The sequence below is a fragment of the Channa argus genome, chromosome 16, assembly GCF_033026475.1.
Source record: "Channa argus isolate prfri chromosome 16, Channa argus male v1.0, whole genome shotgun sequence".
Lineage (NCBI taxonomy): Eukaryota > Metazoa > Chordata > Actinopteri > Anabantiformes > Channidae > Channa > Channa argus.
Genome location: NC_090212.1, coordinates 10,031,999 through 10,050,299, shown reverse-complemented (window position 1 = coordinate 10,050,299; position 18,301 = coordinate 10,031,999). Strand labels below are relative to the sequence as shown.

The following is an 18,301-nucleotide window of genomic DNA, read 5'->3' as shown; positions in this document are numbered from 1 at the left end:
ATCCCCTCCACCTGCTCAAACATGCACCCCAAAAAACCCCCCCCCACTCTTCCATGTGCCTGCACTGGGAGTCCCTAGGGCCAGGCTGTGCCTCTGCCTTCGTCTCCAAACCAGTTATCGTCCCTGGCCTGGCTCCGCTACCCCAAAGCCTTCCTGTGCCATGCACATTAATCGCTGCAAAAACAAATAGTTTTCAAATGTTTGGAATAGACTCACTGTTTGCATCAGGGCCTAACAAAATAATTTTTACAAGCTATCCAGTTGTGATTAGGGTTGAGAGAATTGAATTTATGTGGCATTGATAATATTAATATTAGCCTAATTAATTATGTTGTTTGAACTTGCACAGCACCGTGTGTACCTTCTACACAACACTAACCAGCCGGAGCTGGAACTGAGCTCTCAGGCGTCTCTATCTCCCCAGCTCTCCCCCAGTCCATGACTACAGCACACAATTCATCAACTCATAGATATCTAATCCCCTCTGCTCTGCTCACTTCCTGAAGTCTAAGAAAGAACTTTACTCTGGTGGCAAGAATTCCCATGAATACTTGATGACTTCTATAGAAAGGAAGAGTGTTTCTTCTCACTTTCAAAGTCACATTCGCAGAAAGAACTGGAGTAACTTTTGATTCATTGCTGTGTGTTTATGAACAATATTCATAGATAGACAAGAATGAAATGCAACATCTTTTTAATAAGTCACTAATTAAGGTAAACAGCAGTACAGTGGGAGCAGCTTTGCTTAGATGATAATATTTCAGGCATCGGGGACATGATCTTGCCTTTTATCTGCAGAAGACATTGAATGTGAAGCTTAACGCAATTCACCTTGTGTTACAAAGCCTCCTCTAGTTTGTTTCCTTAATCGGCAGAGGTCAACATTTCAATGTTCCCTGACCCACAAAGACTTAAGATTCAGTCAACAATGTCTTTGGACTGTGTGGATGAGCAAGTGTTGATCTGTGCAATTACAGTGACACATACTCAGTGACCCATCATCACCCCTAGTCATTTGAGTTTAAGAAGGGACCACCCAAACCTCCAGAGAGTTTTTCAGACATGTTTATAGTTCAGATACCAGCTCTCAGTGATGGCCTCTTGACCTCTACTTTGTTGTAAGGGGTTGGAGGTCAGAGAGGTGGTCATGTGTCTCTCTTAGCCAGACAGAGGTCTGGCTCTTGCTTGGTTGACTCTGTCATCAAAACTCTTTACAAAGGGAAGGCCTACTGCCTGATTTACAGTGTGATCGATGACTGTCTCTCTTAACAGCAGCAATAGGGACTACTCTTACAGCCACATATTTATATATTTGGCACAATTAAAATAATTATTTTTTAACATAAGTACAGAAATGTGTTGTCCATATGTGTCAGGGATCTTAGCCACGAGGCCTGGTGATGAATTAGTACTTAAAAACAAATGGAATCTTCAGTCGAGATACATTTAAATTGTTTAGAGAAACTGACAATAAAATTGGGGATTAAATGCACATTTCCCACATTCAAGGAGCATTTCGTTGATGTTCAAAGCAATCCCAGTAAAGTCTGTATGCTGGGGCCAGACTGAAGTTTGTCTGGGTCTCTTCAAGGTGCATCATCTCATCAGAGCATGGGTCACTGGCTGGAGGGCAGCGAAGTGTTAAATCAGTCATTAACTGAAGTGCCGGCCCAGCCTGGCTGAACGGTAGTCAGCTCGTAGCTGGACGAAGGCATGCAAGAGGTTCCGGTCCAGATTGGTGAGCTGCTCACCTGAACAGACCTGCTTCAGGTTGTCAGGGGCAACCACCAGGAGGTTACAGAGGGCATGGAGTGTGTCAAAGAGCTGCAACACCAGTGGGACCTGTAGGACAGACAGGCAAAAAAAGCTATTCTATCTTGTAAATTAAATTAAAATAAGAAACTAGACAATGATAACGGTCTTAGGCTATTACATTTTATAATGAATGCTTATCCTTGTTATGTGAAATTGTATAGACTACTACTGTTACTGCTACTACTAATACTAATTATAATCATTGACAATGGATTGAATGGGTCAATTTCCTACAGTCGAGACCTTTCACCTTGATTTGCTTGAACCTTTTTTTTGATAACAAACACAGGCAGAGCGTTAATAGCAAGGGCCTTGTTTTGCCATGTCACCAGAGTCTCCTGGACCCCCCACCACTCACCCTGAAGTCCTTGGCACATCGTCGATATTCAGCCACGTCGCAGATGGCCAGCATGCCTCCCATTGAGCTGTAGCTGTACTGCTGTAGATGCTCGTGGATGAGCCGGTGGAAACGAACGCCCAATTCTGTCAGGACTGTATCCACATTTTTCCCATCCATGGACTTCCGCACGTGTTCCACCTGCCGACTGACGTAGGCACATACCTTGGAGCAAGCCTGGCAAATGGAATACACACAGGGAAACATGCTGACAAACAACTGACAAAAATGAAAGGCAATTCAGAAACATTTAATATTTAAAAACATAGAGAACAGATGTACTTTAGGTATTTAACAAGTTGCTTCTGCTGATTTGTTTTATTTTGCGTGTGACCTCAGAGGCAGAAGCCTTGTATCTCTTACTGTAGTGTACTGGATCATGACGTTGTTTTCGTCCTCGGGCCTGAAGTCAGTCTTCTTCTGTTCTGTTGCCAAGATGTGCTTCATTTGCCCGACCATGCAGTTTAGTGTTCTGTGTGTAGCAGAAAAATACATTGGAAAATGACTTGTTTTAAATACCATTTGTTGTTTGCATCATACCTTTTAGCTTGCAGATAAAATGAGAAGACACATTTAAGATGCTGCATATAAAAATATGGACCTGTCAATTCCTGTGTCCAGTTTTACTTCCATCTGTTCAATCACCTCTTTCTTCTTGTGCAGGCACTCTGCCAACTTTGGAGATGAGCTGGAAAATGATTTTAAATTGTATAATGAGATGTCTCCTTTTATCTCAAAATGATTAAACTATGCAAGGTCGGAGCAATCGAAGGTCCAAATACAGTGGATTATATATGATTCTAACCCTTATCACTTAACTGACCTTATTAAAGGCATTAGTTGGTCATTAAACTGCTTATCAAACAAGTGGAAGATAGAGTTTGCCTGTTGAACCACGTCCAGGAAGTACAGGTTGGCATTCTTGGCATCTGCTGAGGGAATTGCTAAAGATCAAAGAGAGATAGAATAAGAGAAGAAAGGTGGGTTAAAGGTATGTAAAAGAATAAAACAATATGATTCACAAAAAGCAGAAAGCCAGTGTTGTCTGTTCTATACGGTTTTGCAGAAATATATGAAAACACATTCTTATTCACAGTGATGCCCTGCTTCATTATCTCAGTGAGGAGGGAAGTAATCAAACCACAGGAATATCATTGAAGCATTTCAATAATGTGGAATACCTTGGCCTGAATCAACCACTGAACGACAGCAAAGATGTGTTTAGTTCCACTGTAGCTGCCTGAAAATGATAAGCTGTCTCCTTACAGAAATGCTGTCCACACAACCTGCTTCAGGATGAGGTACCTTTAATATTTTTCCTATTTCTGGTTTTTACAATTGTTAACTGCCATGAAATCTGTTGGTTATAGCACTGAATGGTGTCTATAGCAACCAGCTTCATCTTGTTACTAGCAAAATGAAAAGCTATAGACAGTAGTGTCTACAGTCTTTAAAACTAACCGCAGTCAGCGATGTGACAGAAGGTGGTTTTAGTTTTAGCATCGAAGAGGCAACACACACCAAGTCTGATTTTTTTAGGTTTTGCAAAGCCTAAACTTTCATGGTGTGAAAGTTTAGGCTTTGCTATCCCACAAAGGATTGAGACCTGAAATTATTTGCTGGATTTATGTTATTAACAGTATGTCAGATCAGTACAAAACTCAAAAGTCTCAGAAATTGTATTTATGAAATTAACTGAACTGGAAGTACCTGAAAGACCAATCTCCAGGGCATAGTCTATGTGCTCCACACACAGATGTTCAACAAGCAGAAGGAAGATTGAGAAGGCATTTTTGGGCAGGTCAGAAGGATCTGAAAGCTGTTTCACCATAAACAGAAATAAAGATGACCCAAAACTATTCCTCGATGACTTTTCTAAAGAACATTTTATGACTAAACACATCTCCAGTCTTTCCTAGTCACAATATCCTCACCTTATGGCATCTCTCAAAGGCATGGCGTGTCTCCTGCAGCAAGTTGACAACCAATTCTGGGGACAGAAAGGTCTCCCCATGAGTGTCAATGCTTGGGCCAAGGGGTAGGTTGGTGCGTTGTCTGATACGCTCCTTCAATTCTTGAATACTGTATATGGATGTAAAAAGATCTTTTATAAGTAAAATGAAAATTTAAATAACATGAGCCAAATCTGCCATGATGTGAAAATAAATCAGAACGAAAAGCTGACCTTCCACTCCCAATTAGACGTTTCTGGTGGTTCTTGGAGTCATAATAGCGCTGGAGGATCATGGCACCTCGAGTGCGAAGGTAATCTCTTTCCATGTCAATGTAACTTTCCAGGTATGTAGAGAAGATGCTCTTTATCAGCTTTGACAGGAAAGTGTGTTTGTCTGAGCCCAAGTTGAACTCAGTTAGCTTAGTGGCCAAAGCTGTGGTCCTGGAGAATCAATAAAGCAAAATATGTAAAAATGTAAGCAAAGGTTGACATGTGTAGACAAGAAATTAATTTAAACAAATTACCTGGTGTAAAGGTCATAGAGATTCTTGAGGTACTGTTCCACATCAGAGTGACGAGTCTCATCCAGTTTTTCTTTAACGTGGGCCTGCAAACACAATACCGGTAAAATAAAAGGTAACAATCGGGGCAAGTCTAAATAACGCTAAGCAGAAGAGAGGTCTTTGAAATACCTGTAATTTGTTCTCAAAGATGTTCTGGATAAGTTTGGCCATAACAGTCTCTGGGCTGCTGAACACCTCGCCCACCTGTTTGTTGACCCTCTGGCAGAGCACTGCAGTGTCCTCAAACACATCATTCCTTAAGTAGGCTCCCTAGAGAGAGAAATAAAGCATTATCCCTGAGTCACGGATTATACTGGGCAACAAAAACATAGACTATAATATTTTACACTCACTTCCTGACACTGCTTGATATAGACATCCACGCAGTGTGCATAGCCCTTTACCAAAAAAAGACGGAAAAGTGGTGTCAGCATTCTCATCTCATTACATAACATATCCTTTATCACACTCAAGATGGAATAACAAATGTAGGCAACAAATAAAATTCTTCACCTTGAAATGTAATAGAACTGCTGCAACCTCCCGCATACGTCCAATTTCACCTCTCCGCTGGGCAGCAGTAAACTCTTGGATTAACTGTCGTTCCAGGTCATGGTACTTACCTGAGTAGAAAGCAAACAAAGACCCAAAAAAGTATTATTACCATTAGTGACTTTTATTGTAATTGGAATTTGGACTATGTAGTGCAGATTACATTTAATTCAGCTTTTGTCACACTTACTTGCAATTTTTGCCTTTACATCTGCAAATCTGTCAGAGAAAACATTTATCAAGGGAACTGTTACAAACAATATCCAACTCTTAAGGTTAAAATTAAATGTGTGGTTTATTTCTGGAAATTACAAATTCAGATACTAAACTTCAATGCTTAAAACCTTGATATGTTCTGCGAGTTTATATGTTAACCTTTGTTTACATTGTGAAAAATAAAAAAACATCACTTATATGCAATCTTTTACTTGTTTGACAGTGCTCTTGTCTAAAGCTGCCTGCAGGATGCCTAACTCACCTGTCGAATGGCAGTTCCTGGGCAATGAGATGTAGCTTCTGGATGATGTCAGCAGCCTCCTTAATCTGAAGGAGAAAGACAGAAAGTGTATGTGTGTGAGAGAGAGATATGTCAGGTTAGGGAAAAATACAGAAAGCATGACTTGACCACAAGAGGTGGACATCCACAAAGAAGGCATGTGGGTCGCCGGCAATGTCTCCAGTTGGGGGATCATCATTTTAGAACAGCCCTCCTCCACCTCCCAATGTTGAACAGAGAACTGATAACAGACAGGGTGTGCTCACCTGGGCATCGGCAGCAGCAGCAAAAGCAGCAGTCCTGACTTAGCAGCGTATCCAACTCTTTATTGGCATCCCTTTTTCTGAATAGGCTGTAATCCCACAGGATTCTAAATCGCCTTCAATAATCTGTCCGGCCAGGGATATCAGTCTAAAAAAAGGGGGCCCTGTCGAGAACCCTCAACACCCCCCCACCCTTCCTGACACACATGCTGGCTGAAAAAGCCCCAGACCTACGAAAGGCCTGCCATCCACAACTCCTCTGTTCCCGCAGATGCCTGCCTCAGCTAACATCATTACTCTGCTCCCGTGAGGAGGATCCAGCCTTTCTGCTCGGCGAAGGTTTTCTAAGTATCTGTCCCCCAGCTAAGATTAGCTAAATCCCATGTAAGTAATGTAGCCGTCTCCCTGCAGTCAGGGTTTAGCAGCACTTGTCTCCACGCTGGCGGCCCAACCCTCCCTTTCAGAAGGATTAGCAGAGCCATCCCCCTTCAGCTATTCACTTGCAGCTTTCCTCTTTTCCACTTGTCTGAAGGTATGCTCAGGAAAAGGAATCTGGCCAGATATTTCTGCATGCCTCTCCACAAAAAACTAGCTCCATCTCCAGCTTTCGTCTCTGGGATTGACCCCCAGACTCACTTCTCATCCACTAATGATGTTCCTACTCACAGGAATTAATCTAAAGCATCCTGATCACTCCACTGTCATAAACTGCAAGATCAAACTTTGAGGGGTTACTTGTCTAACATCAACTTGGCTTCTGCGTAGGCAAGAAGTGAGTAAAAGTGTGCATCCCTTACTATGCATGTTATCGCCGCCCTTACATGTACATATCATCCCACAAGCTCTTTGCTGCTTTAATGCGACACAAAGCCGAGGACCAACCAAACTCTTGCTCCCAGACAACCTACTGAAAATGCAATTAGAGTTGACATGAGCATGTTGGCATCCATGCTAGTCAATCAGCCAGCTATTGTCAGACAGCAAATGACAGTTTATTAATCCAAATTAGCCGAGGGATCCAACTAAAGGGATAAACTTGACAAATTAGTATGGACGGTTTACCTCATAATCCTGTTCATTCTTACCTCCAGCAGTATCACAGTGTGGTGCCTTGTCAGTGGTCACACAAACACACGTCCACTGAAGTGAACTGAAGGTGTAGCATAATCACCTTTTCAGGGTTGTTGAAGACATCACTGCGTAGATCTCCATCCAAGAATTCGTTGAAGTAGGTCATTAGACGCTGAGCTTCTACAGCCCTCTGCCTTGGTGTGTTCACACCTTCAAGCTGGTCACCAAGGTGACAAACCTTTGTGGCCACATAGCTGATATGCTCATCAAGCTCCTGAAAATGCTGAAAGGCCACCTATATTGACATGAAACAGAGGGGATTTAAATACTTCTGTCATGTTACAGATTAAAAACATCAAATTAGTGTCATTTGGGTAAATTTAACCATATAACACACCTGATTGCTTCTTTGCAAGTCTTGGACTTTATGAGCAAATTCCTTGGCCTCACGATGACACTGATGCTCAAGCTTCTCTACCCGTCGCTGGATCTTCACATCCAGTTGCTTCAGCTCCTCTATGTGGTTCTCAAATTGTAGCAACAGTCTATAAAAGAGGAGAAAAGGCAATTAGATACAGAATTTCACAACAGTCCGGATAACATTTAGTAAATCCTCAACAAACAACAGGTAAAACACAAATATTGCTCTTACAATGGAGGAGTAATTGTGGAACACAAGGTTAAAGCTGTCCCACTGACCTCATGGTTAAAGTTAATAGTTACTGAATAGCCAAGTACTTAATTCCTTGGTCCCCAGACTTAGGAAGCAATGAAAACTAGCAGCTTCGTCAGCTGCATTTTAAGTGCCATTAGGACTACAGAGCAAATGTTCTAAGTCAGCACCACATTCACAGAGTAGGAAACATCCCCAAATGATGAGTGTATAATCTCTTGACTAATTCCCTCAGCACTGGCTACAGCTTAAAGACATCTCCCATCCCTTCCCAATAGACACCCATTCCCTGGCTGGTGACTCACAGTGTGGTGGCCTCCAGAGATATGTTGTCTCAGACTCCTCACTAAGAGCTTCCAAGGAGGTGGTGGAAACCGTTTTGTGAAGGAAGTAGATAAGGGAGCATGGATCTACAGTATAGTTAAACTGTTTTGGCATTTTTGCTTACGAGACGTAACTTGGTCCCCAAGTGTAAACACGACAGCAAGCCAAAAAAAAAGTTCTTAAAATATAGATCCTGTTTCTCTCAAACCCAGACATCAAAAACAAATTAACTTGGGAGACCAAGATGAGCTTTAATATCTCCAAAATGACTAAGACAAAGTTTCACACTGAATATTTAACAAATGAACACCGACAGCTTTAAACAAAGAAATCATAATTTACATCGAGACTTTAAAATAAACTTTCAGAAAACACGTATTTGCCACTAATCCATCAACTGCATACAAAGAAAAATTATGGAGGCCATGAGAAAGAGTGGAATAACATTTTGTTTGCTAGTAATACTTGACTTGATAGTCTTTTGTATGTCAGAATCTAATTAGCTTTAAAATGTTTAGAACATGCATGCAAATTTAGTTAGAACCTTACAGAGTGGGTGAACTACCTCATAAATATATAGAAAAGAGAGCATATAACTATCCTATTACAAGTCAAGCTACCTCACATTAAGCACTGTCTGTCTCTCTCCTTCACGACAAGTTACTTCACATTAATTAACCGGACATCAATGTGGTAATTACGCAAAAGCTTATATCCACTTGTTTAATATTTTAATGGCTTAAAGACTCTAGATTCAAAGAACTTTTATTGATCCCATTGGGATCTATTGATAAGGCAACGTTGCTTCCGGATATTTAAATTAATCTTTTAAAAAGTAACAAAAGTCAAGGTAAACATCTGCATTCTGTGAATGTACTGGGCTACTGACTGTTTTTGGCTTATTACGGCAATCAGAGAAATGTAATATGTGCACCACAACTGTGAATGAAAACTGTCAACACTAACGTACGTTTTTGGGTTAAATGCTTCAGCTCCTCCCTTGGAGCCTCCTCCAGGAATCCTCCATGCCAACCTTTCAATGTACTCATCTGCATCAAAGGGCTCCTGAAAAAAAGTCACGACTGTACATGGTAACTCCACATACACAAAACATCAGCTTGTAAAACAATGCTTAAAGAAAAAAGATATTAACGCTACTGGTTAAACTCTACAGATACAGAGTGTATTGCTTTTGTAGCACGATAACAGACAGATAACATTGCCATTACCTCTAATACCAAAACTAAAAATGATTAAACACATGCTTTACAACATGAAATCCACATGCGCCTAGATGTTCTCCTTTTTACATCGATGATATATAAAAGACAGTACCGTTAAAGTTACCGTTAATCATACTTAGCTAGCTTGCTAACTAGCCTGCTAGTTAACCCAGCTGTCCGGGGCAGCAGTCATCTTACCTCGAACAGCTGAGCAGTTGTCGCCATTATCAAGATCCAGCAGGCGACGTAGTAAAATGCTACTTAAGTGAAGGAAATGAGAGTCGGCGATTCCGCTGACTTCCTCATGGATTTGCTTATTGGGTCCAGTTTTTTGTTAACTGCTAGCTGGTTACCAATCCAGCTTCCTGTATGGGAGAAAAGGGTGGGGCTAGCTATCTGCAGGCAAATGCGCAATCGCGTATGTCAGCTGAGAGGTTGTAGTTGTCACGTGAAAAAGCATGAGGAAGTTATATTTATTTTTATATTTATTAGTGAAATCAATAAACTGAGGAGTATTTGATTTTGACGCCTGAAAGACAAGATGCAAATATTCATGTTGAAGTCGCCAGGATTGTCTGATATTTGAATCTTTCGTTTTCAGTGGATCCGGAAAAAATGAGTGTGCGTGCGTTGTGGATTATTTCTCACGAGAAGACAAAAAATGTGTCAGTACGCTTTTCAAGGTTTGTATCTGAAGTATAATGGTTGTCATATTACACACTTACAATATAGCAGCGCCTCAATTTTATAAAATATCTGATGTGCCCCCCCTCCCAGGAGGTTCTCAACTGTGGAGCATCGTGCAAGGAGCCTGGCGGGTTCCTCGTATGTAGCAGTTCCAGACGACAACACTGTGTTGCAGCTCCTGCTCAATGAGCTGGGGCTTTCACATCCAGACAAGGCTTATGTAACTGTCAGAGATGATTGCCTTTATCGTCAGCGATCACCAGCTCTGGAGCTGCGTGTGGACAGTCCTGGAAAGGGAATACTTTGGCCAGTGTTAGCCATCACACAAGGGCCTCTTATCCTGTCTTGCCTGCCTTTGGTAGATGCCCCTCCTGATCCACGGCCACCTCTGGCCAACCTGCTGTGTGTCTCACAAGGCCTCACACTTCTGGCAGGATTACAGACGTTTCTGCTCGGCTCTGGGAGCAAGCCTGATACTGAGGGGCTGGCCTTACGCTTGGCCATGCTGCCCTCTGTACTATTGCAGGTTTGTCCACTTGGCACACCTCTGGATGTCCCACCACATGGGTCACCCGCTATACCCACAATGCACATACCTGCTGGGAACCAGAAGCAGCCAGCCTGGAAAACGGGGCTCCACCGTGGTCGGGCTATGGTGAATGTGACACTGAAAGAAACAGTACGCTCCATGCAGTATGGTAACCAGAGCAGACAAGACCTCTGGGATGTTTACGGCACAGTGAAATGCAAAGTAAATGCACGCTGGAAAGTGAAGCAGTCAGTAAGGTTTTGCCTTTTTTTGTTTTACCTTATTTTATAATAGTGTCCTTCTGTCAACAGTGTGAAATGGAGGGTGTGCTTCCAAACGTGACGGTGACCCTCATACTGCCACCAAATGGTTCGCCACTGCAGGACATCCTGGTCCATCCCTGTGTGACCTCACTGGATTCTAGTATCCTGACTGCCAGTAGCGTGGATGATTGTGATGGCTCAGCTTTCTCTGGGCCTTATAAATTCCCCTTTTCTCCTCCCCTGGAGTCTTTCACATTATGTAGCTACACGTCCCAGGTACAAAACACACAACACATACTCACATACATCTCATGCAACTGTTTATATGATTGTTGTGTATGCTTCACATTTTCAACAGGTCCCTGTTCCGCCCATCCTTGGATGCTATCAGCTGAAGAACGAAGAGAACCATCTCCGTGTGTCAGTAACTCTTAAACTTCATGAAAGTGTAAAGAATAGCTTTGAGTTCTGTGAAGCACACCTGCCGTTCTTTAACAGGTAAACCACAAAGAAGGACAAAACCCTTTAGATCTGAGCTTTCATCTGTGCTTCCTGCAAAGCAAAGAGGTTTACATTTACATTTAGATGTGTTTTCATTTCGTGACATGCAAGTGCTGGAACGAGCCGAAAGGAAGTATTTTTTAGGTGCATAGGAAGGTCCAATGAAAATAGCTGAAATGTAATATCTCTATTTTTAAAGTACTGCAGACTTTTTCATGTGTGTTCTTCTTGTGCAGGGATCAAATTGGTTTTGCAGATGTAAAGGTGAGCTCTGGACAACTGGATGTTTCAAAGGAGAAGAACCTCCTGGTCTGGTCCCTGGGTACGCATGTGCTTCTGAGCATCAGTGTAAAAATAACACTTTTACTGTAGTTGTATATTTAAAAAGAGTCTAATGGCTGTTTTCTCTCTTACTAATATTAAGGACAACGGTTTCCGAAGTCTCGTGAGGTCACAATGGAAGGTAAAATTAGCTTTATTGGGCCAACACCAGGACCTACTGACCCACTCTGCACAGACCTTACAGCCTACATCAAAGTAAGTTCACGTGGGTGATATTTAGAAAAAATTTAGTCAAAACATTGGTCAGGAAAATTATGTCTCTGGTCCTAATGTTCATCCTATTTAAAGCACTCGTGATATTAGATCCCATTTGTTTATTTACAGCTACACGTTGCTTTTTTTGATGGCTGCTTTTCTCTTCTATGGAACTGTTACTATATATTTGTTAAATTAAAATGTGATACCCACTCTCCACAGCTGTGTTTCAAAGTGCCTGACATGACACTCTCAGGATGCTGTGTGGACCAGCATTCAGTGCAGGTTTATTCTTCTGCCAAACCTCGGATCGTAACATGTAAGCTTAAACAGTTTATGTATCAAAATGTTAGCTCTCCTGAAAGTAAATGAAAATGGCTGTTTTGTCTTGTTTTTTAGCCCGAGAACTTCAATCCGAAGAGTACTTCATATGGAATTCAACAGGCACTGCTCCAGTATATGATGCTTCAGTTTGGTGGACACGTGCACAGTTTACCATGTAGTAATCGGACTGAAGACTGATTCTGGGTTCTGCAATCCAGTCTGGATGCATGACCTCCTAACATTCACTTGTTACTACTTCTTAGTTTCTGTGTAACTTACTTACAGAATGCTACCCTGGTTTGTAGAATTAACCGATCTACATACAGTGTCTAAAATGTCATTTGGATCAAAAAAACGTTTACACTGTGAAAACTTCAACTGGCAGATAGTGCTGATTTTGTTGCTGCACTCAAAGTTTTATCGCCCTGCGTTCACCCTCCCTCAGACTTATCCCATTGCAGACACAATGGCCACCCCTCGTTCTGACAGTCTCACTCCAGTGACTCTCCATCAGCCAGATAATTAGCAGCTGGAGCCTTGTCATCAGCTGTTGTGGGCCTGTTGGAGAAGGTCTGCTTGGCTTTGAAAGTGGCCAGTGTCTTGGCTACAAAAGGCTCCTTTTTTAGAGCTGGCAGGAGTCCTTACCCCCACCAGTCACTTGCCTCCACTTCTTTTGACCCCATTCCTGCCCTGTCAAATAGTGGTTAGTTCAAACACACAACCTTTCCAACCAGACTGATAGAGCACCGACCCTCTGGTCCTTTGACAACTTAAAAAAACAGCAAATCCCATTCAGCAAACACCACCTACTCAATTGGAGAAAAAGTCACAAGGATGGCAATGTTGCAGGTTGTTACCTGAGTTTGCATAGCTGCTTTAATGCAGTAGTTTAAGTGATCTTTACAGCTGTAAGAACAAATAGGTTAGAACTTTTTAAAATAGATAATCATAAAGAATTTTTTAAGGTGCAGCACTGAGTCTAGACCTGGACTGAGTTGCATGCTAATCCTTGTTACACGTTGGCTGTAAAAGCCTCACCTTAGTGTGTTAAGTTTAATGCCTAACTTAGGCGATGAAGGGTTAACTCAAAGGAGATTGTGCCCCACTATTCCACAGCAGCCAGACTCCTCTGAGTGCCGTCATTGTCTGTTGTTGGCCTCTTGTGCCCCTTGCTGTTCCAAATGCTACATTCTCACGTGGATTTCCACTCAGAAGAGTGACCATGACCAATCCTCTGTCAATTGGAACCAATTGCTCACACGGCATCCTTCACCTTCTTTTTATGTAGCAGTACAGAGTGGCAGACACCAAGACCTCTCAGCTCTCCCCCTCCACGATGATTTGGCTTTAAGGCCCAGTGTTTATGGCTAGCGAACTGGAAAAGGAGAAGTTTTTGAAGAGTTGGGCCACTCTAAATCCCCTCAGTATCCCAATATGTGGTCAGTCTGGCTCCTAAAGTCTGCAGCTACTGGCCTCTCACTGGCTGACTTTGTTTTGTTGATTGAATGGCTTTCTAAGTCGATGAACTCCTTTTAATGTGTTGCTCAGGGCCTTCACCTATTAATACTGGGCCTTGGATTTGCTTTCCAGAATCACTGATTTATTCCATTAGTGTTTATTTTTGTATACGTGCAAAGGTGCAAAGGATTGACTCTTTTGTACAATAACTATCAAAATAAAAACTGCTGCATCTGAGACAGTGTGTCTGAGGACCAAGCTTTTTTTGGCCACTGTGGCCTCAGGTGTTTGGTTTTATCCAGTTGTTCCTGGTCTTTTTAAATCCACTAAGAGCTGGCCTCAGAGAAGACCACTTGAAGAATTCTGGCACATTGGGTAATATCCTGTTTTCAGTGTAATTTTTCTTGAATAGACAAAATATGTTTAAATACATAATATTCCTTTGTGCTTAAATGTTCTATGACTGGTTTCTGTAGCAAAGCTAAATAAGCTTCAGTTTTACTGAAGTTTCTTACTTTAGTGAATCATTGTCACCCATAGATGGCACTATAAACTCAACCATGCAGGGAACATGTCCTGGAGATCAAGTGTTAGCTATGCAAGTTTATTGGATATTGAACCATACCAGACACTCATCACACCAGCTTATAAAATTTTTTTAAAGCAAACATCTTAATAACTGAGATCAGTTGATCTCCCATGTCTGAAAGCTTTCTGCAGACTCAGGCCTCATCCAAACATCTCTCTGTTTTTCCCCTTGTGTTCTACACTCTCTGTGTCACTTTCAGTTGTCCATCATAGTTCTTTATCTAAAATCCATCCACCATATCCACTTTTGTGAACAGCTCTTAGCTTCTGTCTGTTTTGGGGATTTTGGGCTCGATCATGCTGGTCAGTGTCCACTGTTTTGGGCTGGTTGCTCTGTTTTTCTTCCCAGAGAAGAGCAAGAGATTTTGGCTCTAGAAAGAAGCTGGGGTCCAAAGGTTTTCCTGTCGACTCATGCCACACGATGTCCCTTTCTGTGGGCCTTCTCACAAGTTTCTGCATCTGGACCCCATCTGTGTTTTGACATCCAACTTAAGGGCAAAATGAAAACACGAATCATACGACCACATTCACATACATTTTGTAGCAGGTATACTTGGTGAAACAAAAACATCAGTTCTACTATTAACTTTGTAGGTAACCTTATGTCTTCTCAGCTCTCTGGCCTGTCGGAGGTGTGCCCGACGTTGTGGAAGAGCCTGTTGAATGAGAGCTGTCTGGGCCTCTAGATACGCTCCCTAGTAAGACCAAAAAGTGAGAAGAAAGCAGTGGTAGAAAGTGGAGAAAATCTATTTACTCCTGTAATGTGTGAAAATCTTCATCAACTTGTACTTTACTGGTGTATTTCTAGCTTATGCAACTTTATAAGAGGGAAAGTTTTACTCAAATACACTTATGTGACAACTATATTTAATAGTTATTTTTAGGATTTTAGATTTTACATTAAAACATGACGAGCTCATAATTTAAAGATTTTAATTGACTTAACACTGAAGTATTTAGGAAAAGTTAAAAAAAAACTTTTTTCCTAGTTATTTCCTTTAATCAAATTTATTTTAAGATCCTGTGGCAGAGGCCCAGACCTGAAATTAAACCAACCACCATTGTACTGGTGATTTTAGTTTGTCAAGTACATTTCCCGTAGTCAGGTGGATTTAAAGCAAACGATCATCTGACTGTTAAGACAATGTTTTTATTTTTTATTTGTGTATAATAGTACGGGCTTTTCAGTTCCCTGTACCCTGAAAATAGATCCCATTGAGGGCCAGTCATGGCTGTAGACCACCCCAGTTTTCACTCTACTGGCACTTTAATCAGATCCACTGGGACAGGAAGCACCAGCATTAACAGCGAACAGCTGTCTTTCTCTCTTTCCACTCTATTTTTGCTACCCTCTTAAACTGCTGCACACTTTACTTTTGATTCAATATAAAAGTAAAATTTGAATTATTAATGTTATAGATTCACTTCCATATTTTGTCAAGGTGCTTTACCTGATTCATTCTGTGGGTGCCAACATGTCCAGTCTAAACAGTTGTAGAAGACTGGCTGACAGCCCCTTCTATGCAGTCTCCGGTCTAAAACAAAGATCAAATTACATTTCATATATATATATATATATATATATATATATATATATATATATATATATATATATATAAAAAATATGAGAGAGATTTTATTTCTGATATTACCATGCCAGTTGGATTGTTGGCACTTTTGTGGCCAATTTGAAGGGTTAGTGGTTGCAATGCCTGAGGAGAAATGATCAAGGAATGTCTGGGTGAAAATCACAGTCAAATACTTCTTCTTCTTTTCCTTTCGGCTGCTCCCTTTCAGGGGTCGCCACAGCGAATCATGTGCCTCCATCTAACTCTATCCTCTGCATCCTCTTCACTCACACCAACTAACTTCATGTCCTCCCTCACTACATCCATAAATCTCCTCTTTGGTCTTCCTCTAGACCTCCTGCCTGGCAGCTCCAACCTCAGCATCCTTCTACCGATATATTCACAGTTTCTCCTCTGAACATGTCCAAACCACCTCAATCTGGCCTCTCTGACTTTATCTCCAAAACATCTAACATGAGCTGTCCCTCTGATGTATTCATTCCTGATCCTGTCCATCCTCGTCACTCCCAAAGAGAACCTCAACATCTTAAGCTCTGCTACCTCCAGCTCTGCCTCCTGTCTTTTCTTCAGTGCCAAAAAAAAAAAATCACAGTCAAATACAATTATGCATAATTATGTTTCCCAGAGAGTGAACAGATAAACAACTTCTCTTATCAATCAGGCAACAAGAATAACCTGTTTTTCACTACTGGTACAGTTACTTTAAAAGTATATCAGACAGCTGGTTTGGCTGTGCTAACCTGGGGTTTCCTGGGTGGATGGGACCGAATGTTGCTTGAGTTGTTAATTTTCTTTTGTGGGAGGCTTCCTGTAAAGCAAGATTCTTATAGCACATGAACATACTGTTATGTAGGATTAAAATCAGCATAACAGCAATACAATCAAACCTGAATGAGAGTGTGAAATTAGAGACAGGGAACCACTACCAACCTGAGAGCGTGGAAAAATTTTTTTCCTGCTTCAGCGGAGGCAAGGTTGTCTTCCTGGATCCCAGAGACGGCTTTTCCAGGGTGACCGACAGAGCAGGAAGAGTCCATTGTGGTTTCAGCTGTTCTCTCTCCTGTTGCAGGCTATTACATGGAACTACTTTATGCAGCCTGGGTCTGGAGCCTGTAGAGCCCATTGTTTTGCTCTCTGTCCCAAAGGCTGACAGGTATGGTAAATTGTTAAAATTTCTATCTTGAAGTTTGGTGTTTCCAATTAATGATTTAACCGTGTTAATGTTTTTTCTCAGGAGTCACATGGAAATGCTGTAGCTCCATTGGTTTTATTGAATTTACTCACAGAAGCTGAGTCCTTTGGTCTCTTCTATAAAATGCTTTTTTTCAGTTACAGAACAACTTCACGATTAAAATCAGCTCGCCCCATTTGTTCCAGTAGGACCCTTAGAAAATCAGTTTCCTTCACATCTCTCCTGCTGGACAACTCAGTGCTTAACCTGAAATGTCTGTGTCTCTTCACAAAATGCAAATGCAAATAACAGTTCTTCTTGTAGGTAAAAGAGTAGGTTTATATGCTATCCCTGCCTTCATACTTGACTTTTTTATACTTGACTTTACAATGAGTTAGGTTTCTATGGCAACTCTCCCTACAGGTTACATTGTAACTCATACGTTAATGCTTGAAAGAACCTGCTATTTTTCTGCAGCATCTTCTGTAGTGGAAAAGATCCACCACTGCTTCACAATGTAACTTTTAATTAAAAAAATTACAGTTTGTCCAAAGTTTATGACATTAAACCTTTCAAAACAAAAATCATTCCTAGCAGTCTCGGCTGCCCTTGGTGTTCAGTTATAATTAGCAAATGTAATCATATAAAACGTTAAGCTAAGACATGACATAAAACTGGCTTAACATCAGTTGGTAAAATTACTGAGCAGAATGGAACACGCTAATGTTAATGTTTAGCTCAAACTGGAGCAGGGTGCCCAGTTTTAAGTACAGCCTGAAAGAGCTGCAAGCATGGATTTAGTTTTTTTTTCTTGATATTTTTTTTTGTTATTTATTTGGCTTTGGTTTTTTTTCAATGGAACATCCAAGAGGTAAATAGGAAGGTCTATCGTGACCTATCGTGCTGTGAAGCAATATTTCCCACTGACTATATTGGACCATAAAGAATAAAAAATGAGAGTCATCTGCTTGTTCTAGCTCATTTATACTACAATATTAAAATACCACTATAATTGTTTTGCTGAAACTGTCATCTCAGCATATGCTTCATTGGAGGACTAGTACTGTGGGTTGATTCTTGGGAGTGTGTCTGTGTGTGTGTGAGACAGTGGGGCAGTGATATAATATAAGACTGAGAAATTATTCTACTGGCACCCTCATTATCTCAATAGCACAATTTGGACTAGAATTTAATTTTGCCACCATGTTTTGTGACACTAGAAAGTAATTTTGAGTGCCTATCGCAGTGTTATGCTCTACAGGCAAAACATGTCCTTTGGGCTTTTTCAGATAGGCATGCATCATTACCACAGAATGTGTGTAT

The 18,301-nt window shown here is 41.2% G+C and overlaps 2 protein-coding genes and 1 long non-coding RNA gene across 5 annotated transcripts; 1 reads left to right on the top strand and 2 right to left on the bottom strand.

The window, feature by feature from the left end:
- Positions 1–677: 677 nt before the first annotated feature.
- Positions 678–9,706, bottom strand: exoc5 (exocyst complex component 5). Its single transcript, XM_067479436.1, has 18 exons — positions 9,530–9,706; positions 9,079–9,173; positions 7,509–7,656; positions 7,212–7,406; positions 5,760–5,824; positions 5,472–5,500; positions 5,243–5,352; positions 5,083–5,127; positions 4,859–4,999; positions 4,691–4,773; positions 4,398–4,607; positions 4,147–4,294; positions 3,923–4,031; positions 3,036–3,156; positions 2,814–2,900; positions 2,576–2,684; positions 2,174–2,389; positions 678–1,842 (listed from the first exon to the last, which is right to left on the bottom strand). Exons 1-18 carry the CDS (start codon positions 9,554–9,556, stop codon positions 1,654–1,656), a joined length of 2,127 nt encoding a protein of 708 aa, XP_067335537.1. The 5' UTR covers positions 9,557–9,706; the 3' UTR covers positions 678–1,653.
- ap5m1 (adaptor related protein complex 5 subunit mu 1) lies at positions 9,111–13,867 on the top strand. 2 transcript variants are annotated; one of them, XM_067479441.1, is made up of 9 exons: positions 9,111–9,199; positions 9,933–10,014; positions 10,109–10,769; positions 10,859–11,086; positions 11,169–11,308; positions 11,548–11,633; positions 11,736–11,848; positions 12,071–12,167; positions 12,248–13,867. In XM_067479441.1, exons 2-9 carry the CDS (start codon positions 9,947–9,949, stop codon positions 12,349–12,351), a joined length of 1,497 nt encoding a protein of 498 aa, XP_067335542.1. In that variant the 5' UTR covers positions 9,111–9,199; positions 9,933–9,946; the 3' UTR covers positions 12,352–13,867. The 2 variants fall into 2 exon arrangements, with proteins under 2 accessions (XP_067335542.1, XP_067335541.1); XM_067479440.1 differs by lacking the exon at positions 9,111–9,199 and having other exon boundaries at positions 9,788–10,014.
- A 124-nt stretch (positions 13,868–13,991) lies between these two features.
- On the bottom strand, positions 13,992–17,546 carry LOC137101261 (uncharacterized). Of its 2 annotated transcripts, none has more exons than XR_010911012.1 (6): positions 16,738–17,546; positions 16,548–16,630; positions 15,871–15,930; positions 15,670–15,753; positions 14,799–14,913; positions 13,992–14,706 (listed from the first exon to the last, which is right to left on the bottom strand). It is a non-coding gene; the product is annotated as an uncharacterized lncRNA (long non-coding RNA). The 2 variants fall into 2 exon arrangements; XR_010911011.1 differs by having other exon boundaries at positions 14,818–14,913.
- Positions 17,547–18,301: the final 755 nt, after the last annotated feature.

What these genes read in the sequence shown, in the direction of transcription:
- exoc5 (XM_067479436.1), bottom strand. Translation starts at nt 9,556, where the DNA reads ATGGCGACAACTGCTCAGCTGTTCGAG. An exon ending in ACTTGCAAAGAAGCAATCAG is followed by an intron (nt 7,407 to 7,508) that starts GTGTGTTATATG and finishes ATGTCAATATAG; the next exon opens with GTGGCCTTTCAGCATTTTCA. An exon ending in CAGTTCTATTACATTTCAAG is followed by an intron (nt 5,128 to 5,242) that starts GTGAAGAATTTT and finishes TTTTTGGTAAAG; the next exon opens with GGCTATGCACACTGCGTGGA.
- ap5m1 (XM_067479441.1), top strand. Translation starts at nt 9,947, where the DNA reads ATGAGTGTGCGTGCGTTGTGGATTATTTCTCACGAGAAGACAAAAAAT. An exon ending in TATGTAGCTACACGTCCCAG is followed by an intron (nt 11,087 to 11,168) that starts GTACAAAACACA and finishes CATTTTCAACAG; the next exon opens with GTCCCTGTTCCGCCCATCCT. An exon ending in CACCTGCCGTTCTTTAACAG is followed by an intron (nt 11,309 to 11,547) that starts GTAAACCACAAA and finishes CTTCTTGTGCAG; the next exon opens with GGATCAAATTGGTTTTGCAG.